This window comes from Cherax quadricarinatus, unplaced genomic scaffold (assembly GCF_038502225.1).
Source record: "Cherax quadricarinatus isolate ZL_2023a unplaced genomic scaffold, ASM3850222v1 Contig142, whole genome shotgun sequence".
Taxonomy (NCBI): Eukaryota; Metazoa; Arthropoda; class Malacostraca; order Decapoda; family Parastacidae; genus Cherax; species Cherax quadricarinatus.
Window position 1 is genome coordinate 9,023 of NW_027195168.1, and position 23,478 is coordinate 32,500.

Below are 23,478 nucleotides of genomic sequence, written 5' to 3' on the forward strand. Positions count from 1 at the left end.
ATACTAACTCTAAAAACTCTAAGAACGTAGATGTACGTTTGGACAGTTAAGGGGTTAAAGTAGTTCCCAGTCATAAGTGTAGAAGTCAGTAACTCGGCTTATTGTTAGTTGGAAAGTGATGGTATGGGAGGATGACAGGGTAAATGTTGGTATGGGAGGATGACAGGGTAAATGTTGGTATGGGAGGATGACAGGGTAAATGTTGGTATGGGAGGATGACAGGGTAAATGTTGGTATGGGAGGATGACAGGGTAAATGTTGGTATGGGAGGGTGACAGGGTAAATGTTGGTATGGGAGGGTGACAGGGTAAATGATGACACTTTTCTGTCATAGAAAAGATTTTGCAAATTAATTTTATTATCAATAATATAAGGTTTTTCTTTTTAGCATTTGGACTGACAAAACCTCTGGCTTATGTTGTGGTGAAGAAGCATCCAGTTGGCTTCATGCAGTGTTAGGACGCAGGTGCCGTCTCCTCTATCATGCTGATTTTCCATCGCCGAGAACAGCAGATATTCGTAATATTGAAAAATACCCTCTTCTTAGGGATGATGATCATGTAAGTCTTGAATAATATTTTTCTGGCAACTGTTAGGTAGGTCTAAGTTAGTGGGAATCTTTCCATATTGGTTCAGTTTTTTATAACATACAGCAATAAAAATCAATAATTATGTAAAGCTTGAGCATCTCCAGTAATAATAATAATAATAGTCCTAGGTAGTAGGTTGGTAGACAGCAACCACTCAGGGAAGTACTACTGTCCTGCCAAGTGAGTGTGTAATGGAAGCCTGGGATGGTAGGATTGCTGGTGTCTTTTTTCTATCTCACAAACATGTAAGATTTCAGGTATGTTTTGCTACTTCTACTTACACTTAGGTCACACTACACATGCATATACATGCATATATATACACACCCCACTGGGTTTTCTTCTGTTTTCTTATTAGTTTTTGTTCTTGTTTATTTCCTCTCATATCCATGGAGAAGTGGAACAGAATTCTTCCTGTGTAAGCCATGCGTGTTGTAAGAGGCGACTAAAATGCTGGGATCAAGGGGCTAGTAACCCCTTCTCCTGTATAAATTACTAAATTTAAAAAGGGAAACTTACGTTATTCTTTTTGGGCCACCCTGCCTTGGTGGGATATGGCCGGTTTGTTGAAATTTGAAAATAATTTTTTCAAAAGTGGATGACATTTTCAGATGGGAAGCCCTGGTTATGTAGAGCATTTCAGGAATGGCCAGAAAGGATTAACCTCTTAAGTCTTGCATTTAGTGAATGGAGTATGGAGTCTTCGTTACACTTTGTGTTGAATAACTACTATTATTCATCTTCCCCAGTATGACTAAATCCTGCTTGACAATCATTTTTTTTTTTTTCAACAAGTCGGCTGTCTCCCACCGAGGCAGGGTGACCCAAAAAAGAAAGAAAATCCCCAAAAAGAAAATACTTTCATCATCATTCAACACTTTCACCACACTCACACATTATCACTGTTTTTGCAGAGGTGCTCAGAATACAACAGTTTAGAAGCATATACATATAAAGATACACAACATATCATTCCAAACTGCCAATATCCCAAACTCCTCCTTTAAAGTGCAGGCATTGTACTTCCCATTTCCAGGACTCAAGTCTGACTATATGAAAATAACCGGTTTCCCTGAATCCCTTCACTAAATATTACCCTGCTCACACTCCAACAGATCGTCAGGTCCCAAGTACCATTCGTCTCCATTCACTCCTATCTAACATGCTCACGCACGCTCGCTGGAAGTCCAAGCCCCTCGCCAACAAAACCTCCTTTACCCCTTCTCTCCAACCCTTTCAAGGACGACCCCTACCCCGCCTTCCTTCCCCTATAGATTTATATGCTTTCCATGTCATTCTACTTTGATTCATTCTCTCTAAATGACCAAACCACCTCAACAACCCCTCTTCTGCCCTCTGACTAATACTTTTATTAACTCCACACCTTTTCCTAATTTCCACACTCCGAATTTTCTGCATAATATTTACACCACACATTGCCCTTAGACAGGACATCTCCACTGCCACCAACCGTCTCCTCGCTGCTGCATTTACCACCCAAGCTTCACATCCATATAAGAGTGTTGGTACTACTATACTTTCATACATTCCCTTCTTTGCCTCCATAGATAATGTTTTTTGACTCCACATATACCTCAATGCACCACTCACCTTTTTTCCCTCATCAATTCTATGATTAACCTCATCCTTCATAAATCCATCCGCTGACACGTCAACTCCCAAGCATCTGAAAACATTCACTTCTTCCATACTCCTCCTCCCCAATTTGATATCCAATTTTTTTTTATCTAAATCATTTGATACCCTCATCACCTTACTCTTTTCTATGTTCACTTTCAACTTTCTACCTTTACACACATTCCCAAACTCATCCACTAACCTTTGCAATTTTTCTTTAGAATTTCACATAAGCACAGTATCGTCAGCAAAAAGTAACTGTGTCAATTCCCATTTTGAATTTGATTCCCCATAATTTAATCCCACCCCTCTCCCGAACACCCTAGCATTTACTTCTTTTACAACCCCATCTATAAATACAGTGGTCCCTCACTTTTCGTAGTTCTCGGCAATCGTAAATTTCGCCAATCATAGGGGTATTTTCGTATAAACATGGACTCGCTTTTCATAGGTTGACTCGTGAATAGTAGTTCGTCCAGGACGCTTACGCATGGTGTGAGCCGGGGAGGCCTCCCTACCCAGCCAGTCTGGCATTGTTTACCAGTGAGTGAATGTCCCCTCAAGTGTTCCTATGAAATATTTCATAATATTCTGCTCATTTTAGTGCTTGCAAGTACTAAGTAAGCTACCCTGGCTCCAACGAAAGCTCCTAGTGCCAAGCCTGTGGTAAAGAAGGTGAGAAATATGTACAGTGACAAAGTCTTGTACCATTTTAGGGAAGTGTTAAAGAGACGCCAGAAACAGAGCTCTCTCCACAGTTACTTTGTGAGACAGGACTAGAGTGACTCTCAAGGTGGTCCTAGTGGCATTAAGAAACAGAGAAGAGAAGGAACCCCAGAGAAGCAATTGGTACCTGAGGTGTTGATGGCAGGGGATTCCCCTTCCAAACTGTAAACAATCCAATCTCTCTCCTCCTCCAGTCTCCCATACACTAAGAAGAATCTCCAATAAAGGTAAGTGTTATGCTGTTAATGTTTCATTCATCATTTCCCATTGTATTGTTTATGTACTACATGTATATTTCGTGTAAAAAAATTTTTTGTTTTAATACTTCTGAGTGTCAGAAACGGATTAATTGTATTTACATTATTTCTTATGGGGAAAATTGATTCGCAAATCATAAATTTCGTTTATAGTAGCTCCTCCAGGAACGGATTAATTATGAAAATTGAGGGACCACTGTATATTAAACAACCATGGTGACATTACACATCCCTGTCTAAGACCTACTTTTACTGGGAAGTAGTCTCCCTCTCTTCTACACACCCTAACCTGAGCCTCACTATCCTCTTAAAAACTCTTTACAGCATTTAGTAACTTACCACCTCTTCCATATACTTGCAACATCTGCCTCATTGCTCCTCTATCCACTCTATCATATGCCTTTTCTAAATCCGTAAATGCAATAAAAACTTCCCTACCTTTATCTAAATACTGTTCACATATATGCCTCAATGTAAACACTTGATCTACACATCCCCTACCCACTCTGAAGCCTCCTTGCTCATCTGCAATCCTACATTTTTACAATCCTACATTTTTACAATTTCTTTTATCCCCTTTCCCTTTATATAAAGGGACTATACATGCTCTCTGCCAATCCTTAGTTACCTTCCCCTCTTTCATACATTTATTAAACAAAAGTACCAACCACTCCAACACTATAGCGCCCCCCTGCTTTTAACATTTCTGTCATGATTCCATCAGTTCCAGCTGCTTTTTCCCCTTTCATTCTACGTAATGCCTCACATACCTCCCCCACACTTACATTCTGCCTCTATAAAATAACCAAAACCCATTAACCCTTTCACTGTCGAGACCTCTGATCACAAACTTGCTCTCAGTGTCGAAAAACTTTAAGGAAAAAACAAATTATTTTTTCTTTCCAAAATCTGAAGAATATTTTTCTGAGTGTTTTAAAAGAAAAAAAATGATCTGTACTTACCAAGATATAGAGGTGTGAAGTTGAAAGAAAGTGAACTGCTTATGGCAATATCAGCAACTGTTGCTCACCTGGTAATAATTTTTTTTACTTTTACTCTGTTTTTTCTTTTTTTTTTCTAATACAGTGGTCCCTTGTGTATCGTAATTAATCCATTCCTGGAAGTGTTACTATTATCAAAATTTACGATTTTCGAATCAATTTTCCCCATAAGAAATAATGTAAATACAATTAATCCGTTCCTGACACCCAGAAGTACTAAAACAAAAAATTTTTTTACATGAAATATACATGTAGTACATAAACAATACAGTGGGACATGATGAATGAAACATTAACAGCATAACACTTACCTTTATTGGCAATTCTTCTTAGTGTATGGAAGACTGGAGGAGGAGAGAGATTGCATTAGTTACAGTTTGGAAGGGGAATCCCCTTCCATCAACACCTCAGGTACCAATTGCTTTTCTGGGGTTGCTTCTCTTCTCTGTTTCTTAATGCCACTAGGACCAGCTTGAAAATTACTTTGGAAATGAAGAAAGAGATAATTGCTAAGTACAAAAGTGGAGTGCATGTCTCGGAGCTGGCCAGGTTGTGTACCACACCCCAATCAACCATCGCTACTATCTTGGCCAACAAAACGGCAATCAAGGAAGCTGTTCTTGCAAAAGGTGCAAGTTTGTTTTCAAAACAGAGATTGCAAGTGATAGAAGATGTTGAGAGACTGTTATTGGTGTGGATAAGTGAAAAACAGATAGCAGGAGATTGCATCTTTCAAGCGATCATATGTGAAAAGGCTAGGAAGTTGCATGAGGATTTAATTAGAAAAATGCCTGCAACTAGTGGTGATGTGAGTGAATTTAAGGCCAGCAAAGGTTGGTTTCAGAGACTTAACCCTTTCAGGGTCCGTCCCGTAGATCTACGGCTTTACGTTCAGGGTCCAAACAGTAAATCTATGCCAAAATTCTAGCAGCGTCAAATTTAGCGAAAGAAGGCTGGTAGGTCTACATCTGAGAGAATGGGTCTGGGTGGTCAGTGTGCACACTATAGAAAAAATCTGGACGCCCGCATGGCATTGTGGGAACGCCGGCAAAGTAGCTTTCTTCATCGTGCCTGGCGGCAAGGAAGCTCTCACTCCCCGCTCACTCTGGGTGAATTCTGACTCTCCTCTTCACAACTTACAGTTCTAAGACTGATGGAAGTGGAGTTGAAGAGGAATTCTATGGTTTGGAACCATATGGTACCATTGTGCCATATGGTACAATGGTACCATATGGTACAATGGTGCCATGTCATACAATGGTATCATATGGTACAATGGTATCATATGGTACAATGGTACCATATGGTACAATGGTACCATATGGTACAATGTACCATATAGTACATTGTACCATATGGTACCTTATACCATATGGTACAGGAACCCTAATGGAAATAAGTCTGTGTGGCTTTTTTGGGTTATCCTAGGTTCTCCAAACACATGCTGCTAAGTATGATATTCTATGTAACTTTATTTGTGTATACCTAAATAAACTTACTTATGATGCCACATGCACTTGAGTAAGTTTATTCAGGTGTACACAAATACACCTACCATCCGACTTACGACCTGCTCGACATACGTCCACTCGACTTACGACCGTGCATCTGGCAGCTGGGCTGGGCCAGCTGATGCACACCACTGTACAATATTTGACAATACTCGCGGGGGCAATTTGTCATGCAGGCAGCATCAGTTTGAGTAACCCTGCCCTATCAGCAGCATCATACTGTATTAACTGTACTAACTGGAGAGTAAATTTCACCATGGCCCCTAAGATGAAGTCTGAATCTTGCACTGGAGATTGTGGCAAGAAAGGCTCTTACTCTCGAACTCTCTATTTGTTTTCACTGTTGCACATAAACCTGTCTGTATCTGTCTGCCTGTATCTCTGTGTGTCTGTTTATCTGTCTACTAGTGTGTCTGTCTTTTTGTCTACCTGTGTGTGTGTCTTTCTGTCTACCTGTGTGTCTTTATGTCTACCTGTGTGTCTGTCTTTCTGTGTCTGTCTGTCTACCTGTGTGTCTTTCTGTCTACCTGTGTCTGTATTTCTGTCTACCTGTGTGTCTTTCTGTCTACCTGTGTGTCTTTGTCTACCTGTGTCTGTCTTTATGTCTACCTGTGTCTGTGTCTACCTGTGTGTCTGTCTTTCTGTCTGTCTACCTGTGTGTCTGTCTTTCTGTCTACCTGTGTGTCTGTCTTTGTCTGCTTGTCTGTCTCGGAGCCACTCATTAAGAGTGTACTTGGTCTTGAAGATGCCATATTAATAATGATAATAGCAATAATAATCACTGAGGCACATTAAATGTGTATAAAACGTTAATATAGACATTTTGCTTAATCCATCTATGATTTTTTTTTTCAAAATTATATAATAAACATGCTACATAACATATAAATTAACAAATATGAGATGTTTTTCTGGTCAGCTTGACAGTGAACAGGAACCGTTCGTGTCCGGGCTGGTGACAACAATAACAACAATGTTTGTTTACATAACTCGTGAACATTCTACATTCTCATTCTCTCTCATTTATTCATTTAATCTTGTTTACTCACCTCTCACTCTACATTAAAACTACAGATATTTTAAGGTAAGTAATGAGTGGACACGATTATTATATTATACCTTAATAATATTAATATTAGTACATATGTATTATTGTAATAATAATGATTATTAATATTATTATTAATTTAGGGCACTGGAGCACAGATCCACTGTATAGCACTTTGTCTGGATTTTTTGGGTTATCCTAGGTAATTTATAATATGTATGATAACTTGACTACGTGTACCAGTGAGAGAGAGAGAGAGAGATAGAGAGAGAGAGAGAGAGAGATACAAAGAGACAGCCACATTCGGTCAGCCAACTACCCATCCAGCCACCCATCCAGCCACCCACCCATCCAGCCACCCACCCATCCAGCCAGCCAGCCACCCATCCAGCCACCCACCCATCCACCCGGCCAACCACAGACCCTACCACCCAACCAGCCAGCCGGATACGTATTACACATGTTCCAGAGTTGTTTCTCTTTACTTAGGGTATAGGTTATACAACATTCTGGCAGAATGACACTACCAGTGGTAGTGTCATCCTGCCGATAATAGTAACATATGATACATATCACTACCATGTATACATTATATACAGTACATAAATAATTAAAATATAACAATAGAAGTAAATTATGGTAAAAAGAATGAAATAATGATTGTACATTACATTACAGTATACTATGTAGGTAGTTTATATAGGAAAGGCTTGACATTATGCCCTACCCAGTATGTCGGCAATTTTCAAAGGTTCGACTTACGTCTATTTCGACTTACGACCGGTTGGTCGGAACCAAGCTTGGTTGTAAGTCGGATGGTAGGTGTACAATTACATAGATTATCATACATAGCATCATATGTATAAAATCCTAGGATAACCCAAAAAAGTCAGGGTGACTTATTTCCATAGGGATCCCTGCATCTGTACCATATGATGTCCTGTACCATATGGTGTCCTGTACCATACAGTGTCCTGTACCATATGGTACCCTGTACCATATGGTATCCTGCACAATATGGTACCCTGCACCATATGTTATCCTGTACTGCATGGTACCCTATACCATATAGTATCCACCTCAAGGAACACGTCAAGTTCCTGTACATTTGTAAATATATAATAGAACATTACTAATATACAACATTTTTGCATATTTTTGTTGTAAACAAAATAATGGAAATAATATTAGTGTGTTTATTGTGTTGAATACAACAGTGCCATATAGTACCATATGGCACAATAAACCATATGGTATCATTGTACTGTATGGTACAGTGTACCATATGGTACCATTGCACCATGTGGTACCATAAGGTACCATTGCACCATATGGTACCATTGTATCATATGGTACTATTGCACCAAATGGTGCCATTGTACCATATTCTACCATATGGTACCATTGTATCATATGGTACCATTGTATCATATGGTACCATTGCATCATATGGTACCATAGGACCATGTGCCATTGTACCATATACCATATGGTGCCATTGTACCATATGTACAATTGTACTATATGGTACCATTGCACCCTATGGCTCCATTGTACTATATGGTACTGTTGTATTCAACACAATAACCTGATGAAATTAAGACACATGTGCAACATCTGGGTATCTTTATTGTAGACGTTTCGCCATCCAGTGGCTTTATCAATACAAATTCCAGGACATAACTTGAAGACAGTAGGACTATATACAGAAGATGAGGTAATCAGTCCCTCAACCTAGGAGTAGGTGCAAAGAGCACCTAATATTTTCATTATTTTGTTTACAATGAACTTGTAAACAAGTTTTGTAAGCAATATACAGTGGTCCCTCATTTTTCGTAATTAATCCGCTCCTGGAGGTGCTACTATTATCGAAATCTACGATTTTCAAATCAATTTTCCCCATAAGAAATAATGTAAATACAATTAATCCGTTCCTGACACCCAGAAGTATCAACAGCAATTTTTTTTTACCTTAAAGATAGATTTGCATGCACAAAAGAATGAACATTCAACATGACAGTTACCTTTATTGAAGGCTGTTGTTGATGAATGGAAGACAGGGAGGAGGAGGAGAGAGGGAAGAGAGGTTATTGTTTGGAAGGGGAATCCCCCTCCATAAGGAGGATAGGTTGGATAAATGCATGAGTGAGAGGGGTTGGATTTGAGTGGGACTTGCATATCAGGGCTTATTTCTTGGTTGTGCAAGAATGGTATATGTAAAGTAAAAGGAAACAAGTGCAACTAATGTGACATTTTATTGTGGCAACGTTTCACTCTCCAGGAGCTTTGTCAAGCCAATACAAACAGTATATGGACACAGAGGGTATATAAAGGCTCAGAGTGAGGTGCAATACTAGTGAGGTACCATTTCGATGTTCACTAGTGGTAGTAGTAGTAGTAGTAGTGACAAAAGTTGTAGTAGTAGTAGTAATACAATATGGTAGAGCAATTAATTCGTACATGAGTAAAAGGATATAAAAGCTATTACTTGGGTAACATAAAAATAGGTTGGACAAATATAGACTGGTTAGAGAAGGCCTGTTTCAGTGTTCACTCTCTGTAATGTGCTTTGTGTAGTATAACAGGAGAGACTATGTGATGGCAGGGTTTACTGTTTTCAGGAGGATTCTCGCTAAGACTTCAGAGATGGTGAAGCTGCCGTTGTTTTGTTTAATTGTATTCGAAACAGCGATCAGTGCTGATTCGAGGCACTTGCGTCTGTAGAAATTAGTTTCTTTGATCACTAATTGGGCATCCCTGAATTTCATGAGATGATTGGTGGAATTTCGGTGTTGTACACAGGCATTGTTCAAGTTATCGTTCCTACATGCGTAAATGTGTTCATTGAGGCGGGTGTTGAGGTTTCTTGCTGTTTCACCTACATAAATCTTGTCACAGCCTCCACAGGGTATAGTGTAAACCCCTGCATTGACTGGTTCGTGGTGCTTTGATTTTGTCCTGGTTAGATCCTTTATTGAAGTGCTAGAAACGATGGCGACTCTGGCGTTAGCTTATGAAAGTACTTTAGAAACGTTCAGTGCAACCTGGCTGTTGGGAAGAATTATAACTTTGTTGGGAGTGGTGTTGGTGCGTGGAGAATTAATGATCTGAAGAGCTCTTTTCTTGCAGTCTTTGATGAAAAAGGAAGGAAAATGTAACTCAGTGAAGGTTTGGTGAAAGTATGTACACTCCTCGTCAAGAAACTCAGGACTACAAATTCGGTATGCTCTTAGGAAAAACCCGATGATGATGCCTCTTTTGGTCTTGGTATCTTGAAGGAAGGTAAGAACATTGTTGTTGTTGGGGTTAGCCAAGTTAGGTATATTGATAGGGCATTCTGCTTGAAGGACAGGAGTAGGAGACAGAGGGTTTGCTTTCCTGGTGCTGGGATGGAGGATATTGTTAGCCATCTAGATGACATCATGAGAGGTAATGGGAGCAATCCTATTATCTGTCTCAGTGCTGGAGGCAACGATGTTGGCAGACGTAGGAGTGAAGACCTGATTAGCAGGTATAGGTCAGCAATAGAAATAATTAGGAGGAAGGGTGGGAACCCTGTCATATGTGGTATTTTGCCAAGGAGAGGAGTTGGAAATGAATGGTTGTCCAGGGCAATTGGTGTCAATTGCTGGCTGGACAAATACAGTAAGGAAAATGCAGTAACATTCATTGACAACTGGTACCTCTTCTTTGGCAGAAATGACATGTATGCCAAGGATGGGGTTCACTTATCTAGGTCTGGGGTGGGGGCACTGGCAACTGCAGTGGAGGGAGCTGTTAGGACTTTAACCCTTTGACTGTCGAAGGGCCCAATCCTGAAGTGTCTCCTGGTGTCGCAAAATATTCGAAAAAAAAAAAATTATTTTTTCTTATGAAAATGTTAAGATTATTTTTCTGATTGTTCTAGTCCCAAAAAAAAAAATTTCCCATCAGTACTTACCGAGATATAGAGGCATGAAGTTTGCAGAAAATGAGCCACGTATGGCAACAGCGGCGACTGCCGCTCACCCGGTAAACTTTAGTTTACTTGTATTTGAAGGTTTGTTGTTCTTTTCACTATTTTATTTTTTCACATAACTTATGTGGCCTGTGAGACCAAAGTAAGGTGCAATGTACATATATACACTCGTTGTATACAACACAATAAGCACACAAACATAATTATCAATATATTGTTTACAAAACTTGTTTACAAAAACAAACAATACAAAAAATTGTTTATTACTATTGTTCTATAATATATATACCAATATACAGTCACTGAATATATTCCTAGAAGTTCTGCAGCTTGTGGAACTCTGTGAAACATGGTGTCATAAACAGTGGTGTTTTACACTCTCACACATAAAACATGGTGTCATACACAGTGGTGTTTTACACTCTTACACATAAAACATGGTGTCATACACAGTGGTGTTTTACACTCTCACACATAAAACATTGTGTCATACACAGTGGTGTTTTACACTCTCACACATAAAATCAGTGTGTGTGCATTTTTGTTGAATTTTTTTTTTATGTGCAAAGACAAAACACCTCGTCTGAGCAGTTTTCTTCAAAGTATTAGCAGGCAGTTGTGTTATGTAGTTATCCTAGGTAAATGGTCGTGTGTCATCATTCCTTCCTAATTTCCTTCATTCCTTTCCTACCTGGAGGCTACCTGGAGGGCATTCCACCTCTCTTCCTACATTCCTTCATCTGTCCTTCATTACTTTTTTCCTTCCTTTCATCTAGTCCTTCCTTCATTCCTGCCTTCCCTTCTTGCTTCTGGTTTCTATAATATATATACACATATATAGTCACTAGATACTTTCATAAAACTCCTATTATCACCCTTCAGCAAGCTTGTCTTGTGTGCGAGTGTGTGGCTTATAATTGTTTTGAGTCAGGAGTCGGCAGCTGTCAAAATGACATATTGTCTCATTAGTCTCTCCCCCTACCGCCTGTCAAAACAATGGGGTCGGATGCTGCTTCCCCCTCCATTCTATCTAATTATCTTTCTCCCTCATTCTATCTCTTTCAATCTGTCTCTCTTTCTCTCTCTCTGTCTATCTCTGTCTCACAGGTACACATAAATACAACTATACATAGTGTAAATTACCTAGGATAACCCAAAAAATCCAGACAAAGTGCTATACTCTGCTTGAAGATGTGAGTAAACGTGATGATGACACAGTCTTGTGGCTCTCTCTGAGACAGAGCTAGATGGATAGACAGGGAGTTTGGCAGACAGACAAATAGACAGACAGACAAATGTTAGTTCGTCGTCATCTTCTTCTCCTCCTCCTCCTCCTCCTCCTCCTCCTTCTCCTCCTTCTCCTCCTTCTCCTCCTCCTCCTCCTCCTCCTCATCCTCCTCCTCATCCTCCTCCTCATCCTCATCCTCATCCTCCTCCTCATCCTCCTCCTCCTCCTCCTCCTCCTCATCCTCCTCCTCATCCTCCTCCTCCTCCTCCTCCTCCTCCTCCTCCTCCTCCTCCTCCTCCTCCTCCTCCTCATCCTCCTCCTCCTCCTCCTCCTCATCCTCCTCCTCCTCCTCATCCTCCTCCTCCTCCTCCTCATCCTCCTCCTCCTCCTCCTCCTCCTCCTCCTCCTGGCTCTTGACAGATGGACAGCTGCCCCCCTCCCTCCACCCTCGTTTACGCTCATCAAAGGTCAGCTCTTATCAGATGTTATCTCCCCTTATCTTGTCACTGTCATGGGGTGAACTGTTTTCATGCCTCAAGGGAACATATTATTACATATTATTATTATTATGTATTAGGTATTATTATTATTATTATTCTTCTTCTTCTTCTTCTTCTTCTTCTTCTTCTTCTTCTTCTTCTTCTTCTTCTTCTTCTTCTTCTTCTTCTTCTTCTTCTTCTTCTTCTTCTTCTTCTTCTTCCTCCTCCTCCTTCCACCTTCCTCCTCCTCCTTCCACCTTCCTCCTCCTCCCTCCTCCTCCCTCCCTCCTTCCTCCTCCTCCCTCCTTCTTCCTCCCTCCCTCCTTCTTCCTCCCTCCCTCCTTCCTCCTCCTCCCTCCCTGTGAAGGCTTACTCAGCCCTGTAACAACTTCAGACAGTATTACTCAGGCTGGCTCCTCCTCAGGAAAATTAATGAATAGAAAAAGAAATAATAATTCACAAAGATAAACACTATTTATTAAATCAAACATAAAACAACAAAACATGAAAGGTATATCCTATTTGAAAGAAAAATGAAAAATGAAATGAATAAAATAACATTTGAACTCAACACTAATATCTACAATGGTGTCTGGTGTTGGTGACACTGTTGTTGAAACCGTAGCCGTTGCTGATGATAAGGGGGGGGGGGGGTCGCAGGTGTTGGTGACCATCCACTGGCTAGTTCTTCACAGTATACCAGTGAGTATTCTATCCCGAAGACAGGAAAGCAGGTTCTTTACCGCTGCAATGCTGTGGAGTTACGTCCTGCAATTTCATACAGGTGCACAGGTAGTGAGATCAAATTGGCGAAGTCTCTGGACGTTAGTCCTACTCCATCCGTTCTACTCGTTGATTGCCAGGTGACCCTCTCTGACATCCAAGCTGGAAAGATAGACAGGTTACCCACTGCTTAAATAATCACTCTTCATGGTAGTGTACAATATTCAAAAGACGTGGTGATTATTACAACAGTCAACCTAGAGCAAGACTGAAAGGACTAAGTTTATTATTGGTCAAAAGTGAAGCTTTCAACCAATAAATCCACTAGAATACAAGGCAGGCATGTACTTACAGTAGAGTTGGGAGCTGTGAGTCTAGTGATTTACTGTTTAACCAGAGCCCCACACGTCACCTTTCGGGGGGGGGGGGGAGAAGAGGGAGGGGACGGGATAGCGGGAGCTAGACTGACCCTACCTTAAACAAGTAGCCGGCAGACAAACTATCAATTGCAGGGAGGGGGAGAAAAGGCGGGAAAAACGGGAGCGTGACTTACCCTACTAGTAGCCGGCAGACAAACTATCAATTTCAGGGAGGGGGAGAAAAGGCGGGAAAAACGGGAGATTGACTTACCCTACCTTAACTAGAAGCCGGCAGTGAAACTACTGATACTATATATATTCCCTCTACACCTATCTATTGAACTTTTCCCTCACACTCCCCCATGCCAAGACTTATAGTCAAGGAGTATAAGAAGAATAGGCGAGGAAAAAGTTCTAACATGTGGAAGTCGTGTAAGGCAACAAATCTTCTACTGACTGTCACGACTTAACCAGTCAGAGAAATAATTGGATGAACCATTGATATACACAATATGGAACTTAAAAGCCTGGAGTGCCAATGTCCACCTCAAGAGGCGACTGTTGGTTCCCTTAAAAGTTTCTAGGTATATCAAAGGTTTGTGGTCCGTTTCTAAAATGAATTCTTTTCCCAGCAAATAAAATTTAAGTTTGGAGATACCCCACACAAGGGCTAAACATTCCTTTTCTATTGTGGAGTATCTTGTTTCTGCGGGAAGGAGTTTCCGGCTTAGGAAGCATACAGGGAAGGGAGTACCATCATGGTATTGTAGTAACACCGCACCTAAGCCAGTATTGGAGGCATCAGTTCTCAGACAAAATGTTTTATTAATATCTGGAATCTTAAGTATAGGGTCTTTCGCAAAGATACTTTTAATCTCATTAAACTTTTCCCGAGCTACGTCGGAAAGTTCAAGAGGTTCCTTCACAGACTTTTTAAGGAAGTCCGATAAGATGCCTGTAAGATCAGCAAGATTCGGGATAAACCGTGCATAAAAATTTACAGAACCAAGAAAGCTACGCATGAGTTTCTTGGTTTTGGGGAATTTAAATTCTAATAAAGCTTTGATCTTACTGGGGAGAGGCTGCAGAGTGTTATTAGAAAGTATCAGTCCAAGATATCTAATCTTGTTATACCCAAGGAAGCATTTCTTCGGCTTGGCAGTGAGGCCATGTGAGCGTAACCTACGCAAAACTGATGTTAATGTTTGGATATGTTCGCCCCACGTAGATGTCATTACGTAAATGTTATCAAAATAAACTGAAACATTTGGCATATTACCCAAGACCTTTCTCATCAGTCTCACGTAGGTAGCACAGGCAGTTACCAAACCGAAGGGCATAGTTCTATACTGCATCAGTCCTTGGTGTGTAGGAAAAGCGGTGTACTGCTTAGAAGAAGGATCTAACATTACTTGATGATATGCCTGCGCAATATCAATCTCTGAAAAGAAGGAAGCGTCATAAAATTTGTGTAGATCGCTATCTATTAAGGGCATAGGCTCAGCATCCCACCGAGTTATAGCATTAAGGCCTCTGAAGTCAATAGCAAGTCTATATGAATTATCCTCCTTCTTAACCATGACTACTGGTGAATAATATGAAGATACTGAAGGTTCAATGATCTTTAGTTTTAATAATTTGTCTACCTCTCGGTCAAATGCATCCCTAAGGTGAACTGGAACTGGGTATAATTTCCGTTTGATAGGATTGTCCGTCACTAAGTCAATCTTATGGACTACCGTGGAGGTAACACCTGGAATATCAGTAAAGACGTCTGAAAAGTTACTCCCACATTGAAGTAGTTCATGTCTCTTATGGTCATCCAAAGATTCATTAATATTAATGTTGGTTGCATCCGAGTGGTCAAGAGTCACCAAGTCATGTAGTTCTTCATCATAGTCTAAGTTAGAGGTGTCAATTACGCACACTTTACATTCTTCAGTTGTCTTATCAAGTTCGTGTGGAAAAACTAAGTCAAAGTTGTTAAGGCAGTTAACCGAATTTCTTCGGTAATATTTCTTAAGGATGTTGATATGATAAAGCTTAGGTTTCCCCTTGACTTCTATGAGGTAGTCAACTTTCCCACAAATTTTTAAAACTTTATATGGACCTTTCCATGCTACTAATAATTTATTTGACTTAATAGGCAAAAGTACAAGAACTTCATCCCCTACGTTAAAACTTCTCCTCTGACTTTTGGAGTCAAAATAGGTTTTGTACTGGTCCATTGACAATCTTAGGTTTTTCGAAACTATGTCAGAGGTCTCCTCAAGTTTGGATCTAAGGTCAAGGAGAAACTGGTAAGAAGACTGAACCTCAGCATTTACATCCTCATTAGTCCATAAGTTATGAAGGACGGACAGTGGACCTCTGGCCTGTCTACCATAGAGAAGTTCAAAAGGTGAAAACCCCAAAGAGTCACTGGGAACTTCCCTCATGGCAAACAAAGCACAGGGTAGGTAACGATGCCACTCCTTAGGTTTAAGGGAGCAAAGTTTCCTTAAAATGGACTTGAGAATCGAATGCTGGCGCTCAATCCTCCCATTACAGCTGGGATGATAGGGTGTGGTGAAGAGAGGCTTCACTCCCAGAAGTTGGTATAGATGTTGCATTAAGTCAGATGTGAATTGTGTCCCACGGTCAGACAAAATTTCTCTAGGGATACCCACTCTGGAGAAGATGGACAAAAGGGCTTCAGCCACCTCTGTAGTAGTTATGTTCTTTAAGGGTATGGCTTCAGGGAAACTCGAAGCATAATCAACCAATGTTAATATATATCTATGTCCCCCAGATGAAAGTGGAGATAAAGGACCAACGATGTCAATAGCTACTCTTTCAAACGGTACCGTAAAGATAGGCATTTTGACCATAGGTACTCGCCTGGTACCTCGGGAGGATGACAGTTGGCAAACTTTACATGATCTACAATAGGTAGTGACATCTGAGGACATTTTTGGCCAACAATAGGTTTCCCTAATTTTATTTAAGGTTTTACGATGCGAGAAATGTCCGGCCACTGGCAGGTCATGATTATTATTATAATCAAAAAGAAGCGCTAAGCCACAAGGACTATACAGCAGGCAGGTCATGAGCCATTTTAAGAACAGTCTCTCTGCATTGACTTGGAACAACTAAGATGGAATAGTCTATCTCATCTGAATTTAATTTGAATACTGACTTGTACAAGATACCTTTTATATATTCAAATTTATATGAAAAGTTTTTCCTTTGGATAACTTGATTTTGTTTAGCGGCATTATGGCAATTCTGAAGAGAAGGGCAATTACGTTGTAAATTGACAAAGGAGTCCTTCGATATGTCTAAAGGCTTAAAGTCAGGGAAAATCAAAGGATGGACAGTAGGAGAAGCCTGGGCTTTGGTCTGAGCCCTAGTCAAGACATTTATGGTATCAGAGGTGATATCTTCACTTTCATCTAACAAGTGAACCAGTGATCCTACTACCTCGCTTTCGAGAGTAGCATCACTGGTTTTTAATCCCACATGAATCTCACGAGACATTGTCTCATCTGAACTTTCGAGGGGCTTCTCTGACTCTACAGGAAGAGGATCTGAAACACTTATATCCATCTTTGGTGATGAAAGGTCAACCTCAGAAGGAAGAATGGCACCTTTTACATTACCTATTAGTACAGAGCAAGAAGTGATGGGAGCTAGTACGGCTTCAGACCAACCTGTGAACCATTTAGACCTAATGTAACAACGGATGGTAGGAAAAGTGTCTGTACGGCCCAAGTAGTCTGAAAGTATAGCAGAGGAATGAGTTTCTTTAAGATAAGGGAACAGCTTATCAGAAATGACTATACATGTGCATCCAGTGTCTCGTAAAATGATAGATACATTAAGTCCATTAACTGTTCCTGAACAGAAGGGTGCTTGGTCATTACAGTCTTTAAAACATCTTCCAACTTTTTGGACTTTCTTAGAAGGACAATCTGGACGTTTATGTCCCTTAACACCACACAAATGACAAACAGGAATAAAAGAAGTCATTTTACTTTCCACTAGAGGCTTTGATTTCTTAAGGTCTGATGAACCCTTGCCCTTAGGGTTCGATCCCTTTAGGTCTTTATAGAAATTGTGTGCCTCAGCATACAGGTCAGCAGCCTCAGCAACTTCCTCAGCTTTAATCAGGCTACGTTCTCTGATGAATGTTCGTATCTGGTGGGGAAGAGCTGTCAGGAACTGGTCAGCAACCATGAAGTCTCGAAGAGATTCATAACTATGATCAATTCCTGAACTCTCTATCCAAAAGTCGAACAAACGAAAGAGTGTTACCTGTAACTGTTGAAAGTTCTGGCCAGGCTGTAAGGTGGTATACCTGAAATCTTTCCTGTAAGAATTAGTGGTTTTTTGATATGCTTTAAGGATTGCCTTCTTCAGTAGGTTATAATTACATATGATATCCTGCGACAAAGTTGCATAGATATTTAAGGCTGTACCAGAAAATAACATTCCTAACCTGGTAGCCCATGTGTCAGCAGGCCATTCACAGAGGGTAGCGGTATTTTCAAACCTGATAATGTATGAAGTTATGTCTTCCCCCTCTGTGAAGGGAGGTAAATTAGGTGTTGGAATATGTGCACTAGCTGCACGTTGTTCCATTACTCCTTCATCTAATTGCTGTTGTGAGAAAGTTAACTTCTTATTCTCTAATTCAAGGCGAGTTTGTTCGAGCTCGCGATCCTTTTCTCTCTCTCTTAACTCATATTCTCTGTCCTTTGCTCTTTCCTCAAGTTCCCTTAATTTAACCTGTTCCTCACGTATCTTAGCTTGTTCCTCACGTACTCTAGCTCTCTCTTCACGATCAAGTCTATCATGCTCCTTTTTGTCTTCTCTTTCGATTCTCTCTCTCTCCTTTTTCTCTTCTCTTTCGATTCTCTCTCTCTCTCCTTTTTCTCTTCTCTTTCCCTTTCTAACTGTCTTTCTTGGATCTCTCTCTCAATTCTCTCTCTCTCCTTTTCTTCTCTTTCCCTTTCTAACTGTCTTTCTTCTCTCTCAATTCTCTCTCTTTCAAGTCTTTCCTGGATCTTAGCACTAATGAAAGATTCTAATTTTTTCCCTGTTATTCCTAACTTACTTCCAGCATTCATCCAAAACTGGTATTCATCCATGCTTGCAAGAATAACTTAAACTATCAGGGGAAATGAAACGGGTATTAAAGAAAACGGAGGGTTCAATTCCTGCTCCGCTCAAACTATAAATAAACCAGAGGGCTCGATCCCTGCTTCAATTAAACAATATGTATTAACGAAAACGAAGGGTTCTATGCCGGCTCTGAGCAAACAGTAAGTAGAATGGGGTCCCTTGACCATCCAATCTTCTCACCAACAAATCAAGAGTGTCCTATGACAGTTCCCTTGATATAATGAAGAGCTCAATGAAACAAGTTGTCACTGGAAAATCTCGGGTCCCTAGAGTCTAATCCTCCAAAGTGTTTCAAGCTCCAAAAAGGTGGCAGAATTAAATATTATATCCTGCCTGACTTGACTTACAATAAATTGAGACTATAACAATCACCAAATCTTTCAAATACCTGTACTGTAGTCCTACCATAGAGAATGATTACTCATGGCTGGTGGTAACCGTCTGTGGTATGCGGCGTTGAAGTTCCAATGGTAGATTCGAGATGGAGTTGAATCTTGATTCAGTAGCGTTAATCCTGGCAAGGTCGCCACTTGTGAAGGCTTACTCAGCCCTGTAACAACTTCAGACAGTATTACTCAGGCTGGCTCCTCCTCAGGAAAATTAATGAATAGAAAAAGAAATAATAATTCACAAAGATAAACACTATTTATTAAATCAAACATAAAACAACAAAACATGAAAGGTATATCCTATTTGAAAGAAAAATGAAAAATGAAATGAATAAAATAACATTTGAACTCAACACTAATATCTACAATGGTGTCTGGTGTTGGTGACACTGTTGTTGAAACCGTAGCCGTTGCTGATGATAAGGGGGGGGGGATCGCAGGTGTTGGTGACCATCCACTGGCTAGTTCTTCACAGTATACCAGTGAGTATTCTATCCCGAAGACAGGAAAGCAGGTTCTTTACCGCTGCAATGCTGTGGAGTTACGTCCTGCAATTTCATACAGGTGCACAGGTAGTGAGATCAAATTGGCGAAGTCTCTGGACGTTAGTCCTACTCCATCCGTTCTACTCGTTGATTGCCAGGTGACCCTCTCTGACATCCAAGCTGGAAAGATAGACAGGTTACCCACTGCTTAAATAATCACTCTTCATGGTAGTGTACAATATTCAAAAGACGTGGTGATTATTACAACAGTCAACCTAGAGCAAGACTGAAAGGACTAAGTTTATTATTGGTCAAAAGTGAAGCTTTCAACCAATAAATCCACTAGAATACAAGGCAGGCATGTACTTACAGTAGAGTTGGGAGCTGTGAGTCTAGTGATTTACTGTTTAACCAGAGCCCCACACGTCACCTTTCGGGGGGGGGGGAGAAGAGGGAGGGGACGGGATAGCGGGAGCTAGACTGACCCTACCTTAAACAAGTAGCCGGCAGACAAACTATCAATTGCAGGGAGGGGGAGAAAAGGCGGGAAAAACGGGAGCGTGACTTACCCTACTAGTAGCCGGCAGACAAACTATCAATTTCAGGGAGGGGGAGAAAAGGCGGGAAAAACGGGAGATTGACTTACCCTACCTTAACTAGAAGCCGGCAGTGAAACTACTGATACTATATATATTCCCTCTACACCTATCTATTGAACTTTTCCCTCACAATAGGAGGAAATTGTTAAGGCCACAGGCACGATAATGCAGTAATTCCAGGAGACTTTAACTTTAGTCATATTAGTTGGAATTTCTTGACTGGGAATTTAGAATCATACGACTTCTTAGAAGTACAGTGGACCCCCGGTTAACGATATTTTTTCATTCCAGATGTATGTTCAGGTGCCAGTACTGACCGAATTTGTTCCCATAAGGAATACAGTGGTTCCCCGCTTTTCGTAGTTCCCGGCAATCATAAAATTCGCCAATCATAGAGGTATTTATGTATAAACATGGACTCGCTTTTCATAGGTTGACTCGCGAGTCGTAGTTCGTCCGGGACGCGTACGCACGGCGTGGGCCAGGGCGGCAGCCAGTCTGGCATTGTTTACCAGTGAGCGAAGGTCCCCTCACGTGCTCCAGCGAAATATTTCATAATATTCCATTTATTTTAGTGCTTGCAAGTACTAAATAAGCTACCATGGCTCCAAAGAAAGCTCCTAGTGCCAAGCCTGTGGTAAAGAAGGTGATAAATACGATTGAATTTAAGAAAACCATCATTGAACAATATGAAAGTGGTACAAGTGTGGCCGAACTGTCCAGGATGTATAAGAAACCCTACACAACCTTATGTTCCATAGTGGCCAAGAAAAATGAAATAAAGGATGCTGTTGTTGCAAAGGGAGTAACTATGCTGACAAAAATGAGATCACCAGTACTGGAAGAGGTTGAGAAGTTATTATTGGTGTGGATAAATGAGAAACAATTAGCAGGAGATACTCTTTTGACTTCGTTTATTTGTGAAAAGGCTAGGCAGTTGCATGAAGATTTGGTAAAGAAATTGCCTGCAAATAGTGGTGAAGTGAGTGGATTTAAGGCCAGCAAAGGCTGGTTTGAGAGATTTAAGAACCGTACTGGCATACACAGTGTGGTAAGGCATGGTGAAGCTGCCAGTTCGGACCACAAGGCGGCTGAAAAATATGTGCATGAATTCCAGGAGTACATAGAGGCTGAAGGACTGAAACCTGAACAAGTGTTCAGTTGTGACTAAACAGGCCTCTTTTGGAAGAAAACGCCAAAGAGGACCTTCATTACACAAGAGGAAAAGGCTATGCCAGGACATAAGCCTATGAAAGACAGGCTGACGCTAATGTTCTGCGCTAATGCTAGTGGGGATTTCAAAGTGAAGCCATTACTAGTGTACCATTCTGAAAATCCCAGAGTGTTCAAGAAAAACAATGTTATGAAGAGTAAATTGTGTGTGTTTTGGAAATCTTATAGTAAGGCATGGGTCACGAGGGAAATTTTCGTCGAGTGGTTCAATGAAGTGTTTGGCCCTAGTGTGAAGGAGTATCTCCTGGAAAAGAAATTGGATCTCAAGTGCGTGCTAGTAATGGACAATGCACGTGCTCATCCTCCAAACTTGGATGACCTAATTTTCGAGGAGTTTGGGTTCATCACAGTAAAGTTCTTGCCCCTGAATACCACTCCTCTCCTCCAACCCATGGACCAGCAGGTTATTGCAAACTTTAAAAAACTCTACACAAAAGCAATGTTTCACAGGTGCTTGACTGTGACCACAGACACTCACTTGACCCTAAGGGAATTTTGGAGAGAACACTTCAGCATCCTCCACTGCATAACCCTTATAGGTATGGCTTGGGAGGGAGTGACTACCATGACTTTGAACTCTGCCTGGAGAAAATTGTGGCCAGATTGTGTCGACAAGAGGGATTTTGAAGGATTTGGGACTGACCCTAATGAGTCTATGTCTATTGTAAAATCAATTGTGGCACTGGGGAGTTCCATGGGGTTGGATGTGAGTTTGGAGAATGTGGAAGAATTGGTGGAAGACCACAATGAAGAGCTCACCACTGAGGAGCTGCAAGAGCTTCAGCAGGAAGAGCAACACATCGCAGCTCAGAATCTTGCAGCAGAGGAGGAGGAAGAGAGATGGAAGAAGGTACCTTCTTCAGAAATTAAAGAGATTTTTACTATGTGGGGTAAGATGGAAAGCTTTATGGAGAAACATCACCCTAACAAGGTTGTTGCAAGTCAGGTTGGCAACATGTACAGTGACAAAGTCTTGGGCCATTTTAGGGAAGTGTTAAAGAGATGCCAGAAACAGAGCTCTCTCCACAGTTATTTTGTGAGACAGGACTCCAGAGACTCTCAAGGTGGTCCTAGTGGCATTAAGAAACAGAGAAGAGAAGCAACCCCAGAAAAGCAAATGGTACCTGAGGTGTTGATGGAAGGGGATTCCCCTTCCAGACTATAAACAATCCACTCTCTCTCCTCCTCCAGTCTCCCATACACAAAGAAGAATCTCCAGTAAAGGTAAGTGTTATGCTGTTAATGTTTCATTCATCATTTCCCATTGTATTGTTTATGTACTACATGTATATTTCATTTTAAAATTTTTTTTGTTTTAATACTTCTGGGTGTCAGGAACGGATTAATTGTATTTACATTATTTCTTATGGAGAAAATTGATTCGTAAATCGTAAATTTCGTTTATAGTAACGGCTCCAGGAACGGATTAATTATGAACAACGAGGGACCACTGTATTGTGAAGTAGATTAGTCCATTTCAGACCCCCAAACATGCACGTACAAACGCACTTACATAAGTACACTTACATAATTGGTCGCATTGGGAGGTGATCGTTAAGCAGGGGTCCACTATAGTTCAGGATTGTTTTTTGAAGCAGTTTGTGACAGAACCTACAAGGGGAAATAACCTGCTTGACTTAGTTCTGGCAAACAATGAATCCCTTGTTAATAATTTAGAAATTTCAGAGGAACTGGGTGCTAGCGACCACAGATCAATTACATTTAGCATTGAATGGAAGTACGATAGTAGGGATAACTCAGTAACAGTCCCAGATTTTCGCTTAGCAGATTACGATGGGCTTAGAGAACACTTATCATCTGTTGACTGGGGTAACGAAGAGAGGTATCAATATGACAGTTTTCTGAACACTATACATGCTGCTCAAAGAACGTTTATCCCGTATAAAGAAATTAGATCAAATAGAAATGACCCAAAATGGATGAATAATGGGCTGAAATATCTACTAGGGCATAAGAAAGGAATTTATAGGCGTATCAAAAGAGGTGAGGGTCATCTTATGAATCAGTATATTGACATTAAGAGGGACATTAAAAAGGGGATAAGAAAAGCTAAAAGGGACTATGAAA

At 40.7% G+C, this 23,478-nt stretch overlaps 1 protein-coding gene across 1 annotated transcript in view; it reads left to right on the top strand.

Moving 5' to 3' along the window:
- Positions 1-388: 388 nt before the first annotated feature.
- The window catches only part of LOC138851227 (mitochondrial amidoxime-reducing component 1-like), a gene marked incomplete at its 5' end in the record, with an annotated part of 131,661 nt that continues 108,571 nt past the window's right edge, over positions 389-23,478 (top strand). Inside the window, 1 exon segment of the mRNA XM_070080092.1 lies at positions 389-560. Within this exon segment, the coding sequence (XP_069936193.1) occupies positions 389-560 (172 nt within the window).